Raw genomic sequence first — 23,713 nt, 5'->3', positions numbered from 1 at the left:
GAATGAAATAATCTTTGCTTAAAAACATAAATTACAAAACAGTGACTGGAAGTTTTTCTTATCTCAGACAAGCGTGAAGCATGTACTTCAGAACAGAATGTCATCCATAAAATGATGGGATCACCTGAAACAGGAAATACATGGATTGCTACTGGGAGTTGCTCTCTTAACTTTTCACACAGAAGGCAACTAGCTCTGAAAAAATATTTCTGTCAAATTTATGATTGATAGTGTTCCTCTCTTTACAATCCTGTTCAGTTTTTCTAAACTTAAGGTCAGAACTTGGCTCAGTTTTAGAGAAGGATGAGTTTCAGTGAACTCAAGATGCTTTCATGCTCTGGTTGCTTCTTTCCTTCACTTACCAATAACTTTGACTGTGATATCAGCCTTATCTTCTCCCACTGGATTCTTAAGTATAACTCTGTATACTCCCTCATCCTCCTTTTCTGCTCCTTCAATGATGAAGACACAATGGTCTTCATGTAGCTCCACACGAACTCTGCCTTCAGATCCAAACAGAAGCTGTGGGCAGTGAAAGTAACAGATAAAATAATTTTAAGTAGTTCCTGGGACAGCCTGATGACTCTGTATGTAAAGCTGGTGAAAATCTACAAATTATTGAATATTATAATAATTATTGACAATCTATAATGTTTTTTAAGTTCTATTTCCATGCAGAGGAGAGAAAATATAGACTAGTTGGCTCACATAAATAATATTTGATAAAATTGTTTCTGAGAGTCTGCAGGTTGTTAAGATTCACACAAACCCAGTTACATTTCAAAGAAGTTATTAAGTACTTCTACACATTCCTACTTGGGATAGTTGCTAGCATCACTGTAAAGAGTTTCATGGATAACAATTGGGTACTGTGTAAATTAAAGAAAGTTTTCAAATAAAAATTCAAATGGTTGAGCAAACATTCCTGATCAACAGTGTCTACATTTGGCGCCAGATAACATGGGTTTGAACAATTTCTCTCTAAAAAAATTATCGTGATTCTTGTAACTGTTAATGGTGTCAGTGTGATTTCTGCCACTCAGTAATTGCATATGGGGAAACTTTCTTCTCCATGCTAAGTCTAAACATAATGATCACAACTTTGTTGTAGATATGTAACACTCTCCTTTCTTCTTAATGTACCTGTGTATTTTTAGTCTTAGAACAGGAAACGTTAGAAAGAATATGTGTCCAAAAAATGACTAGTACAGCAGAATCCTAACCCTGAGAATGGTTTATTGCTGTATAATAAATGTAAAATGTTTTTGACTCTAGCGAAAGAGAAGTTATTTAGGACAAAAATGAAAGTTGTTGGAAAGTGAGTCCTCTATCACTGCATTGTCGTCCACTCTCTTGACACTGTCATCTTTCCATGTGTCCTGTAAGCTTTTCTCCTAGTTATTTTTCCTCTAGCTATTATTGAAGCTTAGAGGTTAGTGGGGAGAAAAAAAGATAAAAGCTCACAAATATATTTAAAAGAGTTTTTAAATATCTGCTTTAATTCCTTGTAACCCAGCCATCATGTGATGATGATTAGAAAGATTTCCTTAATCAGCATCTTATTCTGAAATTTCTCACCAAATCTCATGTGTCCAGTCAAGTGTTTAATAGTTACCCTTGTAAGGCAGGATATGTTTGGCCTGATATGCTATTTGATTCACCAGTTTTAATATCTACTGACCTTAATTTTATTTCCCTTTGAATATGACCTTTTATCTGGAAAACACTAAACATATTAGTGCATCTGAATAAATAATAAGGAACTTACCTTATTATCAGTATTTAAATCACTGCCGTTTTCTGAGGGAGTCATGGAATCATCATTGATTCGAACTAGGTCACTTTTCTAGATAAGCAAAGAAACCACAGAAAGTCAGCTAAGTCTGAGCAGAGTGGTAAAACTGTTTCTGCAGACAGAGAAGAGTCCATAGGTTTGTTAGAGGGGTTGAATCTGGAGGTGTGAGAAAAGTGAAGGGAAAAGTGAGGCAGCAAGCAGACGTGGGAAGGAAATCTACCAATTCAAAAGTAAAAAGCAGAAATGGAGAAAGTTGTATCAGAAGGCAGTGAATTCAGGAAAGTATAAGTCAGCAAACCCAAATTTACAGCTTCCCAAAAAAAGATGCAAGACATTCCTGCAGTAGAGTTATAAATGGTTGTGAATCTGTCTGTGTCCTCTGCTACTAATTATTCATCTTGGGTAACTACAAAAATAAGGATTACTCCTCTCTGTAAAATTGGGATAGTAAATTGATGTAAATGTTTTAACACGCAGAAATACAGTCAGGTCTGTAACACACATCAAAGAACATCTTCTGAAACTGTGCTACTGTTTGTTTAGAATTTCATTAGTAAGTATTTGCTACACATCTTTCCATCAAAACTGACTACTTTTACTCCTATATTAGAAATTACACTCAATAGGGGTTGTCTGATACCCAATCATCATTTTATCAGAGAAACTTCTCTATAGAAGAGTCAGTTCCCTGTCTTTCTTTGTTTGTTTCCATACTAATTCTTCATTGCAGAAAAAAAGTCCTAAATATTATTAAATATGCTAACCTCAACAAAAAATGTGGTACAATCACGAAGAAATAAGATCGGGAAAATTAACATAATTGTCAATATTGTTTCTGTATGTAGGCCCATGGAAGTGTAATGATGCTATAGAATATTATATAAAGTATTTCTGGTTTGTGCTAGTTATAGCTCAAGAGCCCACAGATGGTGAGGAGCAGGGATATTCTGAGATAGCCAGAAAGGAAGCTCAGTTAACATTTTGAGTCTAGCTTCTAAATTCTTTCTCTGATGTTTTGTAGCTGCTTTGATAAGATAAATAACAAGTGTCCTCTCTTTTCGTTATACCAAATTCAGTTTTATGCCATGTCTGCTAAGATGACATTCTCTTCACAGACTGTAGGATTCTTGAGAAAGATTAAAAAAAGAAGCTGCCATCTCCAGAACATAGCTATTCCATCAGGTGAAGGTGATGGGAGTGACTCATCATTTATTTATTTTTCTCTGAGGTAAGAAGAGAATAAATGTATATGGTATCCTACTGTCTGCATGGTACATATGTCTAGCCATATATAATCAGCCCCTTCTTTTGGACTAAAAAAAAAGAAACAGTTCAGAAAAAGAACAGTTCAGGATGAATCACAAAACCAGCTAAATCTCAAAAAGCTGCAGTGCAGATATTTAATTTTTTTCTTGAGGTTTAAAAAGATAAAATTAGAAGGAAGATGAAAATACTTGTAAATAAGATTTGTAAATCACAGTTAGATTTGAGAAAGAAAAATAAATTTCCTGTTGTGATTTCTTTGCCTCAGACATTGTGTCAGGTTACACATTACCTTGTTTACTTTCTGCCAGATGACAGTGGGTGTTGGATCTCCTGATACGGGAACATCCAATCTCAGTTTGTTCCCAGCCACTACAACAATAGTGTCAGGGGATTGGCCCAGACAGTCAAGGTGGATTTTGGGGGGTTCTATGGCAAAGGCAGAGAAAATAAGTTTTAAATATGGTTTGAGTATTCTATATGAAATATTAAAGCCCAGTATATTAATATATTAAAAAAATACTGCCTATTTTGTTATTGAAAATATTCTTACTTGCATATACATAATGACTGCTGTTCTTACCTTCTCTTGGTACAAAATCTATCTTGACCTCTGGGGGAAAGAAAAAGAGGGGAGAAGAAATAGCTCAGAAAACAGAATTTACATAGCATCTGCACCCAGAAAGTAATTTTAAAACCGATTAAAATCTCATAAGGCATATTCTTCAGCAGATTTGTGCAATAAACTGGAAAACAGGCTCTATAAAACAAAGTGGTAATGATAACACTAAATAACAAGGAAAAGCAATGTGCCTATATTGAGGTATCAGGAAAGAGACTTGTGTACTCTTTCCTGGTATAATAATAATTATTGTCCTCATTTTATGCCTCCAGAATTCCCATTACATATTGTAAGATAACTTACCCAAAAACTGAAGCTTGGCAGAAAGGTTGTAAGCAAATCCTTGAGGAATAAAGGAATAATCAGCTTCATCCTCCGGTGTCACATCCTCAATAGTTAGTTTATGGATTCTGAAACATGAACAAATGTATTCCACTCCCTTACCTTACCTCTCCAGGAGAAACAGGTCAAGAGGCAAGGTGCAAGCTATAGGATTTTCACAGACATTATTGTTTCTTCTTCCCTTGCCCCGACATCAAGTCGACAACCACCAGGGCTGTAGACTGCTCTGCTTTCAGTATTAAAGCAAATCTGTATCAACATGTTCTATATTAATAGATTTTTCTTTCCAAGGTAGATGCACAGATGAGTCTGAAGAGAGGAAGCAGTTTCCGTGCTTTAGTCCAGTCCTTTACTCTTACAAGGGCAGTGGTAGCACTGCTGACTGGTTGCCTTTGATCAGATCATGACAACAATAAACTCTGAATAAACAAACTAAAAAGTGATACTCCATCCCTATATTATTTTAACTTCAACATAGAATACGGAAAAGAGTACCAAGGAAGATTTCACCTAGCATTTAATGGTTGTGTATCTTCTGAATCTTTTTGGTCTCCATTTCCAGTAGTAGTTACACTGGTAGGAAACTTGAGCACAGAATTGCACAACTGTATATGCTAATATAAACACTAGTTTTTCTGTAGGTCTTACACACATGCATTATCTTAATCTGCCTGCTAAACACTACTGCTACTTTTAAAATTATTAACAATGTGTTTTCTAGACTGTTTGAATACCAAAAAAACATGAAAATCTAATGCAAACTAAGATTTACTTCTGCCACTGATGCCATACATGTAAAACACACCAACTCAGAAAGGCTACAGCACAAATGCCAAAGCAAGTCTCTTAGTAAATGTTGGTTGCATCTGAAACTTTTTTCCTTTTAGCTAGAGCCAGGATAAAGTCTCATTTTATATTCCTATCCCCTGAGATAATAGCTCCTCTGGATTGCAATGCAATAGCTAAGCCTGTACCTCATTTCCGAAACGAGACTAACCTGCCAATATGGGAGATCTTTATCCTTTCATCTGGGACCACCTCCTTTCCATTTTTCAACCAGATTCCTTTCACGTTTTCATCAGAAACTTCACACTTGAAGACTGCCTGGTCACGTGCCTTCACTGTCAGGTCCGCAATGCTCTGATAAACTTCCAGCTTTTTCTCTGATATGGTGAGAAGAATCGATACACACATCAAAAATCAGAATAACTCTGTAAGTAGATAGTGTGGATTTACTAAGAAGAAAAGGCAAGGGCTGAGCAAACTGTTTGTGGAAGGGGGAAATATGAAGGGAAATACACAGCATGCAAGGCTTTAACAGGACAGATAGCTTAGCACCTGGTATTATCAGAGTATCTGTTACATCCGGCACGCAGGTCTGAGTTTTCCTTGAGGCCTTTATCATCAAACCCTGTGCCCTTATTATGTCTTCTTTTTCCCTGGCAGGAGGATTATGCTGTCTCTATGCACTGTACTGGAGAAGGTTACCTTGTGCCCATTTTAGATTTTCAGCTTCTCTGGTTCTGTGATATTCCCCGTGCCTACCTTGAACAATTAACTCAGCAACTGATACCCCACCATTGGTCTTCACAGTGTAGTGTCCACTATCCTCCTTCGTTGACTCATTTATAATTAGATACTGTTTTTTCCCATCTTTCTTGAATCGGTATTTGAATGTTTCTTCTCGTGTCAGTTCAATTCCATCCTTTTCCCTGCAATGCCAAATAGTGCGGAGTCATTTTTTCTATGATTTAAAGAGTAGAGTAAGAGTCAGCTCAATGTTACTAAAGGTTGGAAGACACAAGGTAAAACCAATCTTTGTAGCATTTCAAATTGGTAATAAAATAGTATATTGCACAAATGTTAGTGGAGCAGGAATGACTCTAGCTTGACCATCAGTCTTCACTAGGTATTTGACTTCTGGTTCAAGAGAGTTCACCACAAGGTATTACTTGATTGTTACTATTTATATCCTAAAGATAAACATGAAAGTATGTTAAATGCTTTAGAAGACACAGGGATTAAGACACACTTCACCAGCAGGGAATTTACTATCTTAAAAGCTGCCATAAGGTAAATGGGACTTGCTGGGAAAATGATCTGAAAGTCCTAATTTTCCTGATGTGAATTATAATTTTTGTAAATTCATGGTTTGTGGGCATCAGTAAAAGTAGAAAATTTTAAGATGGATTTAAATGAATATGTATTTTGAATTTTGTTGTTCTTTCCATTCAAAGATGCCACAGTATATTTAAGACTTTACTAAATTAAGCTTCAACATCCAGCCCAGGAGGAAATTTAATTATTGTAATTTCCAATCGTCATGAAGGGAAATGCACAGGGAGTATTCATGCTGTTTAGTCAAGGTCATACAAAAATACATAACATGTTTTAAGGATTTCCTGTTCCTAATGCTAGATAACATAAACAGGCTACAAGAAAATAAGTTGTAATTTCTTCAGCTTACTCATTTCATAGAATTTTATATTTTTTCATTACTATCTGAATATATTTCTATGATGTTGCTTGAATATTGCTGCAGTTTGTAAATGAAAAAGGTTTTCTCTTTAATAGTCACATGCAAAAACAACTAGAAAAGATGTGTGCTTTTAATAAAGTAAGAATGTTCCTTCTATGTCTTGTGTCATTTCCCTTATTTTTTTCCAGTGACTCTTCAGCCTAATAAATGAGCTTACAGTAGAGGAAATTGAAATGCTACTTAGGGACTCATCAAAGTACCACAGCTCTAATTTCTAGGTAGATGTATGCAAGAAAACCTTCTGCCTCTATTAGTCTGCTAAAGTAAATCACGTGATTGAAACTTTAGGAGGCACAAGAATTCTACAACTTGTGACTTAGATGTACCTGCTGCAACTGCATTTCAAAATACCTGCAGGTTACTCCCTCCTAACTGTTCATTATAAACAGCTTATTGGAACTTACAGTTGCTTTAGTAAAAGACTGGTGTCCCTCTGAGGTCACAGAACAGCACTAGTAAGGGAGGAAACAACCACTTGAAATGCAGGATCATCTTTATTTCTCTTGAGACAAGGGTCTGAGGCCACATTGGACACGCTCTCCTAAGGCTCATATCGTGATTCATGCAGAATACTTCTGGAACATGTACTACAATGCAATGTATAAACCTTTGCTGAACTGCTGAGAATGGATTGTGATCTCAAAATTCAACATGCTGCCGTGGCAAAACCAGGCATATGCACTGTGTCTAGTGTTCCAGAGCTGAACTTTTAAATTTATTTTTTGGTGGTCTATTTTGATATGTGGCTCATGAAAGACGTCTGAACGTTCTATTCAGCCTTTAGTAAGAAAGAATTCTATTGAAATCTTCTTTAAATAATGAAAATAGATTATTTCTAATGATCAGTGTCTTCAATCCATGGGAAGGGAGTAGTGTATTTACCTTTTGTTTGTTTTACTGATGACCAGGACACTGCTGATGCTGTATATGAGTAGAGTGTTTGCAGAGGGGTGTACTGGCCAATAGAGGAGTGATAAAACTGTAAAATCTCAAAAAAGAACTCCCTGATATCATTTGACTTAAAATAAATACACTGCTGCAGTAAAAAGTGGAAAATCTCTTTAAGGCAATATGACGGGCCTGCCTTTGGCAACTGGAGCATCGAAGCATCATGGAAGTGCTGGTTTAAAGATCACCATTGGCCATCTGGTCCATCCTCACATTTGAAGCAGAATGAGTGCAAGAATAGGCAGATCAGGCATGGTTTAACCTATCCAAGTCCTAAATATCTGCAAGATCAGATATCTATTCTCAACTTTACAACTCAATGTCTCTTTGTCTGGAAATGCTTTCCTATTTCCTCTTTGGATTCTGAGGATTAATTGGTTAATGTCTTCTGAGGTATCACTGATGTAGGCACTATGTGATAATTGGGACACATAGATTTACTGTTATAAACATACATCACTAAGGTTTGTAGCTGAGAAGATGATATGATGATATATATCCAGCATTCAGAGATAGAAAAGTCCAGTCAAAACTACATATTTTAGTACATATTTTTCTTCAAATATTACATAATTTCCAAGACCATCTGAAGTTCAGAAAAAATTGTTCCATAGTACCTCTTAAAAGATGTAATAATGTCAAACCTTCCTGGGTGATCAAAAGAGCATTCTTTCCTGATTACTATGAAGAGATCCACATAAGGAATTCTCCAAACCCTAGTCTGATGGCCATGCCTACCCCTTGTTTCTGTCTCGTACAAGTCACATAATTGCCTTTGTTCCTGTGCTTGTGATTTCATATTCCAGGTTTAAAGGGTGCAAGAGCTCTAACAGGTGCTCTGAGTTAGTGCCTGTTACTTGGCTTAAGCTGTTGAGCATTTCCCTAAGGAGCCATAAAACTGGAACTCTTATCTCCACACTGTGCTTCTCGTTTTCCCTGGATACTTCTCTCCACTGTATAAGATACTCCCTTTTGTTGCCAAAAAGCACCGACTGAGTCTCACGTAACAAAACCAGTAAAATACAGTGTAAATATCTAACTTCTCAGTTTTCCGTTGCTATGATTTGATGAGTTTTTCTGACCGCTTGCTGTATTTCAGGCTGAGACAGCTGCTGTTTTGCCCATGTCACACTAAATGCCTATCCCACAGACACCAGCTCTGCAAGATGTATGGGAGTTGTTCAAAGGCACAGGATCAAAGTGTGGCAGCTGCACTGTGCTCCGAGAAGAACCGATCTGGCTGTCCCCATCTCTTGTGACCAGGCATCTGCAAGCAGTTCCTGAACAATAGCGCGTGGGTGCCTGTGCGTGAGGCTTCAACAGTGTAATGCATACGCTGTACTAGCTCTTGGGATCTATTTAAATTCTCAGTTCCTTCCTTTTGGAGAGCAGATCACTAGTTGGCACTTTCCAGGAATGTAATGGGCATTGTGGGAACGCTTGATAACCATGTGCCTGAAGCTGTTAACAAGCACAAGAGAATTTCATCTGGTAGAGAAATGAAGTGAGAACAGTGTGTGTAAGACATGGCATGTGAGCACTGCTTGCCATGCCTGCCCAAGCAGCATGAACCTTCCAGCTTCTGCTCAGTTGGAATGTCCAAGAGAATGCACTCCATGGTCTAAATGCTTGTCTTCTTAATCCATTTCGCTGCATATGCTTAATGGCTGGCTTTGCAGGATTGCCAGAACAGATACGTTCCCTCTCTGTCTCAAGAGACACTTACTTTTTACCTAAGAAAAAATACTTTAAAACCCCAAACATCTCACTGTGGTGGAGAAGACCAGAAGATTCCATAAAGTACAGCAAACTTTTTACACTTCAGTAATGTCTAACTATTGCCCAGACTAGGCAGATACAAATCTGCCTAGTCTGGGCAATAGTTAGACATTACTGAAGTGTAAAAAGTGAACAACAAATCATAGAGACACTATAAAATATCTATACTTATTTGGTTTTTTTGTGTCATATTTTTACCTCTCAGTTCCTTTTCAATGGCTGACATACAAGAGGAGGATCAATCTTGTCCTCTTTTCCTTAAAATAATTATGTAGGATGCCTTCTCCCTTTTTATTCCACAGCTCTTGTCTACAAACACTGATCTTGGAATGTCGCATGGAGGGATATGGTTTCGTGCGGTTTTGGTTTTTCATTTCTTCTGCTCCCTTACCATTTCACAGTAGCTCCTTCCTCAGACACCTCACACTCAAATTCCACTCTCTCTCCAACCATCACCATCTGGTCCTCCAGTGGGTGAGTGATCAAGATTGGAGGTTCTGGAAATAAAGACAATTTTATTAAAACAGTATTCTGAAAGGCTGGATACCAGAGGTGGATTTCACCCCTTTGAACTCCACAGGAAGAGCCCCATGCCAAATACATGGTGATGCTTTCTGTGCTGGAACTTAAAAATTTACTATGCCAGATCACATTATCAGAATTTTCAAATGACCCTCTGGTTTTTGCTTCATGAAACAGAATAAAAACATAGGATTAATCAGTTTTTGTATATATTCTGAAATTATAAACCGGAGGTATTAGTTTTCTCTGCTATTTGATCTGCTTGTAGAATTTGAGGTGCACGCGTATCTTGAGCAGAATCAAATTTTTGAAATAAGTTTCTAGCATTATTTGTTGAGGAGATGTAAATCACTTTCCAAATGAGAATGAATGGTAATTGTCACTGTCCTGTTACCAGGAAAATTTTCCTTCATTTTACTGTGAGAAAAAATCTACTTCACTAGCACTCAGAATTTGCTATTTTCTTTTAATGTTTGAGGATTTCCTTTCCTACAAGATTAGGCTGAGAGTAGAGAAGGTGACAGTAATTCAATCCTGAATGTTAGGGGAGATCTCTTTCCTTTTGCTTCCATTGCTCACCTTTTACAAATAGTTCTGTGAAACTCTTCTCATCCCCTACCACACATTCATATGCTGCATCGTCAGCCAGAGAACAATGGTTAATGGTGAGTATTCTCTTATTCCCAACAGCCTCAAAAATATATCTGAAAGAGAATATAAATGTAATTATCAGAAAAAAACCCTTTTGGACTCAGTCAATGTCTTCTTCTTCCTGGCAAAAAAAAAGATTTCCTACTCTTTTTCTGACATCAGTGGCAAGGTGCATTAGGACTTGAGCACTTATATCCCTGTTCTGGTGCAGTGGACAGCAGTAGTGTTTGAAAAACTAGCACAGGAAAATGTGGGAATACAAGTGTGGGAAATACCAAGTCCTTTAGATGGTGCTGCATGGTCTCCTAAGACCTAGCCTGACTGCCATTAAGAATAGCTTCAGCAAAAATAATTGGAATTTGGTTTTACAAACAAGTTACACTTAAGTATATCCCATATGCTGAAAAAGTACTTTTGAACCCTGGATATACACAGAAAATTAGAATATAATCCCAGTACTTACTTGCTAAGTATGTAGATGCAAGCATCCAGTTCCATGTGCAGATAAATAGAGCAGAGGGAAGAAAAAGAAAAAATCATGAGAACAGCAAACTGACCCTGAGCCATAGCACTATGTGTATTCTTTCTCAGCTCCTATTTCTCCCTATTTTACTCATTTCTTTCTAAGAAAAACTAGTTTTTCCAATTTGTCCAAGGTGTAGCTTATTCCTTTTTGGATTTCTCATATTTCAAATTTACCTGCCGCTCACTTGGATTTCCTGTCCATTCTTCAGCCATTTCACATCAGCATCTGGATTGGCAACTTCCACCATTAATTTGATCTTTTGCCCTTTGTCTACTTGGTAAGCTGGATCCAGTTTCTTGAGGAATGCTATGATGAAGAATGATTTAAAAAAGCATCTTAATAATTTTTATACTTAATTTTTTTCCCATCCTGTGTCACAAAATAAAACTTTATTCCTTTTCCTGTTGTTTACCATCATCTTAAACCTTCCCCACTTTCTGCATCAGTGTTTGAATTTTTACCATTTCTGTCTGTTCTTCATCCTGTGATGTTTTCTGTTTTTTTCCCTTAACACAGGATGAAGAGCATGTGTTATAAACTAAAACAAGCAAAGTAGAATATTCTGAATGAGATGTGGATATGTACTTCAACACATCCTAAATAGAGTTGCAATGTCTGCCCATGTAGGAAAATGATACTTGATCTCAGTACTGATGAATGGCAGTTCACCTTTTCTGTTTCAGACTTTTAAAACTAATTAATTACAAAAAGCCAATTAGTATTTCACAGGACTAGAAAAGGATCAAGAATTCTGGATGTGTCATACCAGTGGAAATTAAATCTTTGTATTTGTCACTGATACCTGACATACTGACCAGTTTTGAGGGATGGAGACAAGTAGTGGATGTTGTTGTTTTATGTTCAGGGAAATATAAGGGGCCAAGCTGAAGAAACTGGTGAAATGATCCCATTCAGTATATCCAGAGTTTCAGAGCAAGGTATCTCAGAACTTTGGGCTTAGCTTCAATCTTTGGTAATCAGCATTTCATATAAAGACTCTGTAACAATTGGAACAGGAAACTCCTATTTCTCATGCTCTTGTATCTGGCTGCTGTCCAGCTGGTGTTAACATTTGGAAAACTCATAAAAAGGAAGACATGAACTCCATATTTAGAACAAATACATCTCACCAACCTGTGCTTTTTTTCTCTTCCTTCTTTATTCGTTTGAGGCGCTTCAACATCCCACGCAAATCTGTGATACCATACTGAAAAGCAATTTTCTCATATTCAGTAGGAGGAGCTTTCCTCAGGATATCCCAGACATCAACATCAGACTGTGATTCAGATTTTGCTTCACCTCTGCAGAAAAGGATTAGCATCTCTGAGTGTCGCTATTAAGAGTATCTAAAAACAGCTGTAGGCTTGGCAGTTCCATATTGGCTTGATGAAGCCATTTCTTCTTCTTCTTCTTAAAAAAAAAAAATCAGCAATCTAACTTTTTACTATATTATTACCTAAAATAATAAAATAAAATTAATGACTAGTTTTACTTATATTTATATTCAATTTCTGTCCTGAAGGGTTTATTTCTAATAACAATAAATAATAATAATAATAATAATAATAATAATAATAATAATAATAATAATAATAATAATAATAATAATAATAATAATAATAATAATAATAATAATAATAACAAATTTTAACCTCTGTTTAATGATGGGTAATAGAAACACAAGGAGAATTATTTTCCTGTCATGGTCATGCATAAAACATGTGGCAAAGTAAGGTACTGAACTGCATTGGTGGGAATGCCTTAAAAACAATGCAGTTGGTTTATGTAAATAAGAAACCTATCCTTTTCTACTCAGGACATTTTTTATCTTCACTAGAAAGAATCACAGATTATGAAAACATTTATCACGTTGTAAACACAGTTGTTGGGTGTAGTAATCTATAAACCATAAAAAGACTGGTAAATAGTGGCAACGGTATTTACAATGGGCTATTTATTTTATAGTTAACCGAAGAACTAGTGATTCTTGAAGAACTAAAGTTTGGTTTAGTAAAACCAAGGAAAGATTTGGTTATCTGTCTTTGGGAAAGGTGTTCTTTTCCTGCCATTGTATTTTTTATTTGAAAGATTGTAAATAGAATAAGAAATTGATGTAACCTTACCTATTTACGGAGCGTAAGAAGCTGCTGTACTCCAGAATGATGCAGAGAACCATTTGGAAAAACATGCAGCATCCCCATGGGCAAAAAAGAGGACATCATGTGTTAAGATAAAAGAGCCATGAATGTTATCTTCACTCTAAGTAGAACACGCCTGTGCTTCAGTAGCAGGGAGATGAAGGAGTTCATGCAAATGCTCTGAAATAGGTCTAAGGAAAATTCTGATCCATACTGAAACCAAACTCACTCCCACACTTTGTACTGTAGTATAGTTCCACTGTAATATTTATGTTCTAAGTGCAGTAGGCACTTCTGTTTATTCCTAATTATGACTGATTGCCTTCCAGGGAAACAAATCCTGTCATCATAGAGTTTTTGCCTGTCATAGTTTGCTTTTTGGTAAATACAGAAATGATGGAAGAAGTAACAGTTTGTTAAAAAATTCTTAAGGAGAAGTAACTGCCGGTCATTGTTGTTTCTGATATAACCAGGATCAAACAGATTCCAGTCCAGCAGAACACAGCCTTATAATGAAGCCGTGTTCAGTGGTAAACTTCACCAAGGAGACAAATTAGGCAACAGGTAATGCAGAGAAAATTGGAATGTTATTGGGTGTATTTCCATTTTTTACAGGAAAAGAACAGTCCAAGTAGTCTGTGAGAAATACTACTTCTTAATAGTACTACTTTGGTGAGTCCAGACAGCAGGTAAAACCAGACATTTCTGGTATTCCCTTTATTGCCTGAAAAAGGTTGGCTTATAATGACAGTACTGCAGTCTAGGCTAGGGATTTCCAGCACCCTTGTTGCTCTTGAACAGAGAGGAAGCAAAAGAAGTGGATTTCAGCCTAGTGAGTTTGAGCTGAAATATGGTATGCAATATCTTACATCTTTAAAGTGGTTTAGCACTCACTACACATTAAATCCTCTCTATCTCTCATTGAATTGATAGGAGTAGCTGAAGTTTGGAGTGCTTATGATAAGGGTGCAGGGTATTTGCTTTGCCAGAACAGTGCATCAACATCACACAGAAATTTAATCCAGATTCCATTTCTCCCTATACTTATCATTTAGTTTGAGGCACCTACAAATGATTTGTAGTGTTGCCCAGCAGAAAGTAGGAAAATTGAACTGATTTGCCACATAGACCGAGATTTTTTTTTTAACATAGGCAGTTTTTGGGCTAATTGCCCTGATCATATCAATGAGTAACTTTAAAATATTTCTAAATACATGTAAGTTAAAACAGATATATAAGTACATAAAACTAGGGGCATATAATATTTCAAATATGTGTTTAATTATTTGTACTAGTACAATTTAAATTCTGTGAAACTGTGTCTCAAAATACAAAATCATAGGAAATAATAAAGACTTAACTGATTCAAATGTTATTATCTTCCCTAAGACATTATACACACTGGTAGTCTCTCCGTCTATCTGCCTGCTACAGGTTTGTCTGTACATATCCCCCATTTATCTGAAATGTTTTGTGTGAGTTATTTTCAAGTACATAGTGAGAAAAATATTCCAATTTGGAAGAAATTCCACAGTCTAATATCTCTCACTATTGAGAAGACTTGCTTAACTTTAGCTTTTGCATGCCATTGTTTTACCTGGCAATAATGTTTAGGTGTATATAGTACAAGGAATTTGAACATAAGAAAGAATATAGTCTTTTCCTTGGAAATGCTAATATTTTCTGGTTTCAGGGAAAGGCTTGTGAGTTGCATGTAAGATGGCACTAAGAGCTACAGGTTGTAATTGCTATAGTGTTAATTGAGTTCTGAAAAAGAAAAGAAAAAATGTCTTTGAGCAAAGTTTTCCCTATCTCAGTACTCCTTTTCAGTATTTTTCATTCTCTTTGATCCCATAAAGACACAGTTTGCACGAGAAGACTGTGCTCTTCCACTGACAACAGGAACTAAGCATTGTACAGAAAGTAATAGAGCACTTGGACTCCTGAAGTTTCTCCCACACTTATGTTACTCTCCCTAAAGCTGGTGATCCTTATTCAGAGTGTTCACCTCATAGGTTAACTATGGACTTGGGGGCATTAAGATGCAGCTTAATGAACCTGCTGTAAATGGAATATGCAGCTGATATGTTTTAAACATATGTGGAGGGGCTAAAAATAGTTTTGTACATCCCAGAAATGGTTCCTTCCTATCCTGTTACTGTCAACTGATTGGACCCTGTCAGCTGTCACCTCCTTCAAGGTCTCTGCTCACTATCCCATTTAATAGCTCTGTAACAGCTGTTCCCTTCTTCTTCCCAATGACCTCTCCTTGGCCTATGACATCTGTATGTCAACACCAGTTAATCAAATTACAGTGATAGGAGATACAGTATTTAATGAAGCTCTTTATTGTAGTGGGAATGATCATTACCTCTAGATTGAGGGACGCTTGCAAATTAGGTGCAGCAAAGCAGAAGCTGTAAATGAATAATCCTCATTCTATTTGAATCTACATAGCTGTTGAGAGTTCCTCAGCATGAGGTCCCTTTTCCTATTCTCTTTTAAAGAAAAATTATTTCATTGCATGATGAGATTTTATACCTATCTATTGTCATTAATATAAGAGTGGTTTTCAACCTGAGGTGTGAAAAGCCTGAAGGATCCACAGATTACTTCTGAAGTGGTTGTACAAAACAACTAGAAATGGTGAATTTATATGCTTAAATTCACCGAGCAGAGATTTGTAACTCAACAAATGTCAAAAGCACCTATAAAATGCAGTGAAACTGATGAGCTTCTTTAATTAATTATATTTCTAGTCTAACAAATAATGAATACTTAAATCCACAAATTGAATATTTCTGTAAGTACTGGAAATTCTTACTCCTTTTAGAGTTTGATCACTGCTCGAAACCAATTATGAGAGTAAAAGGGAAAGGTGTTAGGAGGGGGACTCGGTACTCAGCACCTCATTTCACATGGAAACTCTGTATGAAATTATGCAAACATTTTCATGTTGGTTTTCCTTTATGTAATTTTTTTTTTTTTAAAGATAAGCAATTCCTTTTTGGCTTACACCACCTATAGAAATTAGAGCGTGTACAACAATTTGGGTCATGCTGAAACAAGGAACTTTGATATCAATGTCAGCTATAGAAAGTTCCATAAGTGTCCTTCCTGTCTCATTTATCTGGCCCCCTCAAGTGTTCTGGTTGTGGTGTTACTGCAAAGCCAGAATTCACCTGTAGTTGGGTGCATTGCATATTGCATAACACAGGGCTTTGAATGCCTCTGTGACCTTGTTTGTCCCACCGAAATGTGAGTTAACCTGAGTGAAACACGAGACTATTGTGTATTTATTGCCTCTGTAACCAAGCTCCTTCATATTTCTACACGATCCTGTACTGCTTGTGAGGATAAAGTACTTTTTAAAAATAGTGATACTGATACCTGAGCAGAATCTAAACACAGATTCACAACAACATTCACCCAAGTAGCTGACTGTGAAAACTTAAACTAAGCTGAGATTTGCAAAACATGAGTCTAGTAACAAGTGTCTGTAGTCACTTCAGGTGCTGAAAAGATAGAGTGAATGGCCAGGGTCAGTGAACAGAAAGAAGCAAACAAAACTTCATCACCCATTTGACAGGCATCAGCAACAATATTATGGAAATGATTTTTCTGATTCTAATTACTATGATAACAGGAATTCAAAGCAGCAGGTTATTGAGAAAATCTAGAAAGTCAAGGAAAATTTAAAACTGCTTATGAAAAAAGTGATGGTGAAAACCAAAGGACATTCAGAGAAATACATTGTTTAAAAACATTTCTGTCTCAGAAATTAGCAGTTGATAATTTTTTTTCATACTATGCAATTTTTGTCATGCTCTGTATGTAAAGAAGATAAAGATGCATGCATTATTTCAAACTAAATGATTCTTATTATCAGTCTGCCTCATGCATTTATAATAAAATGAAATAACAATCTTACTCTCTGTTGGCAACAGTGGAATCCAAAACACCCAGATTAAGAGTTTGGTAAAAAGAGAAAAACATAAGTAGACAGGTTATGAAAACAGATATGCCAAGGAAAGAAGAGAATTGGAGAGAAAATTCCACCAAAAAAAAAAGTAAAAGCAAGAAAAAAGAATTACAATTGGAAGAGTAAAAAATATTTATATAGTATTTATGCAACATAGAATATATTTTATATATACAATATACCGCTACATAATATATAATGCATAGTTGTACAGTGTAATAGTAACATTAAGATATCTAATAAAAAGGCTTGTCCTCCCACTCTCTGATGCAAAGAATTGTGAAAAGGTAGGACAGAAGATTCTCTAAAAAGCAGCATTATAGATAGGTATTGTAAATTTTTGTGCTTTGTTTTATTTTGTTTTTAATGAAAGGCCTGTTGGAAACATAAATACCTGAATCCAGGCCTTTTCTCTCTTCGGAAAAAAACTTTTTTTCCCTTTTTTTTTTTTTTTTTTCTCCAGTATAAACCTAGCCAAAATGCATCAAATGTGTATTTCAGGAAGTTGCCATAATTACCTGTAATCCTTTTTCCTTTTAGAGTTGTTTTAGGAAAATTACAGGGATTCTGAATTTATGAAACTTTGACTGATTCCAGTCTTATTGTTTTCAGAGTTGTTCAACAGAACCTGGTTACTTTATGGATATGGGTTACTCTGTGGATTTTTACTCACCTTTTCTTCAGTAGGGAACTAAAATCAAACTCCGCCCCTTCATCATGTCCATCAGCACTGTATAGCAATAGAAAAACATAAGAATTTCAGAAGGAGATGGAAATAGCTTGTGAGGCTATAACATTATGTGGATAACATATTTTTACAGCTGGGTAGTAGACGTGTTAATGTGACTTAGAATGTGCCTTGACATGGAAGGTGGCTTAATCAGGCTCTATGTCCATATTCATCTTCATATAGGTGTAATTATATATGTAACGAACTTGTATTTTTTCTGCACTGATTGCACAAAAAGTTGTACTGGGTATTACTTCGATGATCAAATTAATCTGAAGTGTATTTGTTATCATAAAGGTATTGCAGAAACTTCCCTCTTTTCTCTAGTTTCCAGGAGCATAGATTTTTTTTTTTTTTACAATGTAGGGCAGCATTAATCAAGCTTTTTGTGGAACCTCTTGCAGTCTACAATCACTTCCCCCCCTAGTATTATCCCAGCTGTAACTGTTTGTTAAGGCTCTCTGTGATTCCAGAGTTCATTACACTGAAAAAAAGTGTCACATCATTGGTGCTTGGGAGAGTTGGAGGAGGAGTTCTGTGATCCTGAGATGAGGTTCAATATGCTGTTGTTCAACAAGCATCATGACAAGCAGTGTTGTGATGAATTGACTTGTGAGAACAAGAAGCATCAAGCAAAAGTTTTTTGATGTGTAGTTCTACCCATTACATATGATGAACTGGGATGGAATGCGCAGTGTTATTTTTGGTGTTCTGAATCCAGTGTGTTTTAGCTGTGCTTCTGAACATTTGAAGTACTGGTCTACTCTGAAATCTTAGCATAAGGTCACTACAGTCACTTCTTTGGATTCAATTCCTAAAATACCATTTCAGGGATTTGATATAAAAAGTATTCGGAGTTATAGTGGATTCTGTGACTACTGATTATTCCACTTAGCAAAAAAAAAAAAGGTTTTTTTGCCTTTTTTTTTTTTTCATTCAGACAGGTTTTAGAAAGCCAAAATGTATTTTATTCATCTCAATCATTAACATTCATCTGCCTCTTAACATCTCTGCTTTCTTGAGTCCAAGAATCTGGTGATGCTATCTCACAGCAGTCATATTCTTCCAGCAGCAACACTTCATATCTAATTACTGTGTCATAAGCAGTTTTTTTCCTTCTCGGTTGTACTGGTGGCAATTGTGGCTCATAATGCTGCCTTTATTGATACACAGTAGTAGTTGCTTCAATAAAAATCAGTCTGTCTGTAGAAGTATATATAAATCAGGATGTCAGGAAAAAGCAATATTGCAGGAACAAATAAAAGTAACAAGTCAGTCTCAACAGATAAATGATGGACATTTTAACAGTACTGTTAAAAAAACAGAACAGAAACAAGTGCCAAACTTCTTGTGCTGCTTGAGAATGTAATTTTAAATATGTATAATTTTGAATACACATAAATTTGAATATGTTGTATAATATATAATATAATTATATAATATGTAAATATGGATCTTTTCATTAAGAAAGTATCGTTTTTACTTCTGTGATTATTTGCAGGATAGTATACCACCGGAAAAGGTAATTTCCTGGGTATAAGGTTCAAAGGGAAAAGTGTATTTTTGGCCACTTTGTTCCCTACTTTCCAGAAGATTTTCCAAGTTTCCAGGCAAAATGTATATAAAATGTATATAAAAATCACCAGTATAATCAAAAATTTGAAAAGGATTTCTTGTGATCAACTATTCAGGAAATCAAAATCTATAGTTGGGAGAATAACTAATCATGTTATTGTTCTCAAGTGGTAATTAAATCAAATTTTCAGGAATGATCAGCAATCAAGACTTAGCTTTTCTGAAGAATAAGACCCTAATAATTGCTTTAACATGCATAGATTTAAATTTAATTTCAGATTTCCTATTTTTGCTATAGTAGAAGACATTAAGACCAAAAGGCACAGAGTGAAAATTTTGATGATACTGTATGATAAGGAGTGTGCCAGTAAACAACAGATTTTCATATACATGGTGTGTTGGTACATTTCTGCGAGCAATGGCAATTTTAGTCAGAATGTGCTCAGTAGAGAGGAGAACATTTACAACAGGGGGGCAGACATGCATATAATTTGAAGTTACTTTTTTTCTTCTAACAGTGGTGAGGAGATGCCACTTGCCAAACACATGCGTTTTCTGTAGATGAATCTGCCTCTCACTGAACTATCAAACTACTCTTTCTTTTATCTGTTTTTATCTATCTTTTTATGTTTTTATATTTTTATATTTTTAGCTGTTATCTTTTTATTTATCTTTATTTATTGTACGTTACTACTTACTTGTATGTATTAATTTCATACAAATACTACGTATTATAAACAATGATTTATTTGGAATTCAAACTGCAGCTTAGTTTTGTGGATTTTGTTTTCTTTTCCGAAGCAGAGAGAGACAGTTCATTGAAAGACTTAAATTTTTCAGCTGACACAGACAGTGACTACCTGAGAAAGGCTGAAGTCATCCGTCTCCCCCCTCCTGCTAGGCTCCTGAGTGAGGGTATCAAAGACAAAGCTTCAGATTTAAACAGTTCAGTTAAAAATTTGGCTCCATCCTTAAAGAAGAAACTGCCAATCTGAACAACCTGAAGCTGCTCACACTGCACTCACTTTGAACTTATTCTAAATTCTTTTAATTGTACAAGCCTGCTTTTACTGCAGTGAAATAACACAACGCAGTTATACACTGAGCATCTTCAATTTAATAGCCCTCACAGCAAGGCTGGCCAGCTACCTATAGAAGGACATCTGGAGATGAATTATGCAAGCCTTTTTTAGTGCTTTGGGATAAATGTAAAAAAAAAATATTCTTACATAAAAATAGCACCAATAGAGAAATACTCAGAGTGTAGCCACAGATGATTTATGCCCTATAATGGAGAAATAGATGTCTGTGGGAAGATTCTTGGTCTAGTAATTTTACAAAAACATATAAAAACTAAAACAGAAACTGAATTGCACGAAGGGAGAAGAAATTCACAATAGTGAAAAATCATGTTAATATCAACTAAAATAGAAATACCTGACCAATTTTGTGAATCTTACTAATAGGAGCGAACATTATTCCATTAAGCCATACATCAATTTAGAGGGTATTAAAGATGGGGGAAGAATGTCCTTTTCAACACCAGGCTTTAAAATCTAATACTACATGTATCTGAGTTTTCACAAGAAAACAAATACAGTCAAAATGCTTACATGGATATTATCAGAGATCTGCCCATAGAGCTCATTCAAACTCCACTTCCTTGTTTAGCGAATGTTTGTACTAAGGTACATGCTAGACCAAATCAGGTCTAGAGAGCACAGACAATCTTTCCCATCTATTGGTCTATGTCTGAAGTGCACTTTACAGGTCTGGAAAAAAGTGCTGAAGTTCTTGTTAGAATTATACACAATATCGATTGCCTAACTGAAGACAAGCATGATTATTATGCTAGTGCAAAGTCTAAACTCTCTTAGGTGATTTCTAGGATTTCTATAGTATTTTAATAGGAGAAATGTTTCTTAGTAGACATTCATATCTTTTTACTTGTTTGTACAGCATCTTTACCTTTAGCTAGCTTTATTTAGGAAAGTAATGAATTCTGCATGGATGTACGATCTGATCTCCATAGGCTTCTACTGTGCATACTCACGTGCGTCGGAAGGCAGCTCGAATATCCAAGTCTCCAGTTACAGGTGCTTCTGATGTGACAAAAAGTAATGAAGAGCAGTGGGGAGCAAGTCAAAATAATGCAAAAATACAGCGCATTTCTACAGCTTTTCACCTGCAGAAATCCTTTTTCTAAATTCTTATATTGTAGAGTGTGATTAATTGCATATTGAGAGCTTGAAGCATTATCTTTTAGCATGGAGCCTTCACTAACCAGCTTTCAACATCCAATGTTTTGTGTATAACTTATTTCTGTTTCATGTTGCATCATAAACTGGACCTTGATGAACTGTCTTATCTCTTGCTTGCCAATTCTCATGCTGCTAAATTTTAGTTTCAATAGCCTCTTCAAAGGGTATTTAAGTATTAATGAGAATATAACTGGGTATAAACTGAATGCTATTATTAATAATAAATTATAACCTATCCTCTGAAAGAAAGGTAAATTCTTGGGAATACGTAGAGATGTACAGAAACTTCATTGAGGATGTTGCATAAACAGAACTTTGTTACTCAATTGATATGAATTGGTGTACTACTACTACTGGGAGAAGAAGAACTGTTCTCAGTTGCTGCTGCTAAGTCTTATGAGTCTGACAGCCAGCTAGTGAAACTTCAAAAATTAACATTGCTGAATGAGTAACTTCAATAAACTTTTGTCTTTGCATTAGGTTCACTGGTAACTGGACACAAGTTAATGTTGCAGTCCCTTCAATAGAAGCCCTGAAACATGAAATGGTCCAAACACTCAGCTCTTTCAGGCTCTACATGCTTATCCTGTTTTACCTAAATTCTTTCCCACTAAGGGCAAATTGATGTTAATATGTACTTCCTTTTCAATTTTAAAAAACTTTTTAGTATACCAGTTGTGAGGGTGGTACCATGTATCCTGTAAAATGAGTCATCCAATCTTATAGCAATTTTATCTCACAAGGTGCTTCTGCATGAATTGAATTTATCAGGAGGAGAAGAAAAAGGAATTGACAACACTGTCATGTCTAAATCTTTTTTTCTCCCCCTCCTCCCTTTTTTTTTTTTTAAAGCATCCATTTTCAGTACTGAACTTTTGCCAAAGTAAGAATTATCATATCTTCTATTCTAATCAAATTAAATATAATGGAAGAATGGATGTGAAATCAGAATAAAGCCAGAGAAAAGGTGGACCGGTTCTGTGTGCCTTCTTTAAGAGCATCACAGTTTTAACTTGAGTGGCAACTAAGTGATATTTCTAAATATCTGTATCTCTGCCAAACCATCCAATCCTCATCTGTGGGCCTCTCTAGGTGTACCTTTAGCTCTTCAGGTCTATACTTCAGATCTGTGCTTGTCTAGCAGCCACTGTCTACCAGAAAGAATTGATGGTGGGCAGGAAGAAAAACAAAATAGGGGGCAGGAAGAAAAAATAATAGGTGGCAGGAGTTCACCTTACCATGGACTGTCAGGTTGAAATTAGAGCTATCAAACTTGTCCTTGGTAGACACCTCACATCTGTACCCTCCTGCAAAAGTCATGTTTGCTTCTATGATTTCCAGTTCAAAGGTGTACACCTAGAACAGACACCAATGATAGAATTCATAAAGTAGAAAACGAAATGGTGAAACAGAGGGAGAGGGAATACATGGAGGGAATAAATAAGGGATGAATTATGCCTTTGTGTCCTTTTAAAATTAAGAATGTCCTGAGTATCCAACTCATTACTGTAATAAAAAATTACCTACAGCTCCCAATTCAGGAACAGCTAAAGAGCACTGTCAGTACAGGTATCCCTGAGGATCCAATGTTATATTAGCAAACTGTGCTGGTGTACTGGTGTGTGCAGTGACCACATACACTGATTGCATGTATATTGGAAACAGAGGTAAAGTTCTCATTAAACAGTTACAGCTTCTACCCAGAATGTATACAGTACACGCCAAAATTCAGCAAAAGGAGTGGCTAATGTGAGCAAGGCTGTTTAATTCCATCCAGGAGAGGGTAGTAGTGTTTCATGTGCTACGCAGGATGAGAAGTCAAGGTACAGACTCTTGTATTCTTGTTTGTGTATCTTTGAGCACATTTGTAGTAAAAATGGACCTTACTCAGCTATTTAAAATAGTTTAGACAATACAAGAGTAAAATTAATTCCAACACTAATGATGGAATGCTTGATCTAGTAAGATCAAGATAGACCATACTTAAATATCTGTCTGATTTATTGTTTTCTCTTAAAAACACCAGCATTCCTGTGGTAG

The 23,713-nt window shown here is 35.9% G+C and overlaps 1 protein-coding gene across 1 annotated transcript in view; it reads right to left on the bottom strand.

Moving 5' to 3' along the window:
- MYBPC3 (myosin binding protein C, cardiac) overlaps nt 1-23,713 on the bottom strand; it is a 62,176-nt gene that overhangs the window by 25,547 nt on the left and 12,916 nt on the right. Inside the window, exons 6-23 of the mRNA XM_027886511.1 lie at nt 22,912-23,029; nt 21,466-21,514; nt 20,273-20,317; nt 17,781-17,837; nt 17,369-17,371; nt 13,111-13,134; nt 12,122-12,288; nt 11,161-11,293; nt 10,925-10,927; nt 10,390-10,514; nt 9,680-9,785; nt 5,568-5,734; nt 5,020-5,185; nt 3,984-4,090; nt 3,642-3,671; nt 3,351-3,487; nt 1,769-1,846; nt 363-522 (exon numbers count right to left, since the gene is read on the bottom strand). Coding sequence (XP_027742312.1) covers nt 363-522; nt 1,769-1,846; nt 3,351-3,487; nt 3,642-3,671; nt 3,984-4,090; nt 5,020-5,185; nt 5,568-5,734; nt 9,680-9,785; nt 10,390-10,514; nt 10,925-10,927; nt 11,161-11,293; nt 12,122-12,288; nt 13,111-13,134; nt 17,369-17,371; nt 17,781-17,837; nt 20,273-20,317; nt 21,466-21,514; nt 22,912-23,029 — 1,675 coding nt within the window. The remainder of the gene's footprint in view (nt 1-362; nt 523-1,768; nt 1,847-3,350; nt 3,488-3,641; nt 3,672-3,983; nt 4,091-5,019; nt 5,186-5,567; nt 5,735-9,679; nt 9,786-10,389; nt 10,515-10,924; nt 10,928-11,160; nt 11,294-12,121; nt 12,289-13,110; nt 13,135-17,368; nt 17,372-17,780; nt 17,838-20,272; nt 20,318-21,465; nt 21,515-22,911; nt 23,030-23,713) is intronic.

The sequence above is a fragment of the Empidonax traillii genome, unplaced genomic scaffold (genome assembly GCF_003031625.1).
Source record: "Empidonax traillii isolate 1590-97213 ecotype Southwest subspecies unplaced genomic scaffold, ASM303162v1 scaffold11:size2795301, whole genome shotgun sequence".
NCBI classification, from domain to species: Eukaryota; Metazoa; Chordata; class Aves; order Passeriformes; family Tyrannidae; genus Empidonax; species Empidonax traillii.
Note: the sequence above shows the minus strand (reverse complement) of the source record. Positions and strands in the feature narration are given on the sequence as shown.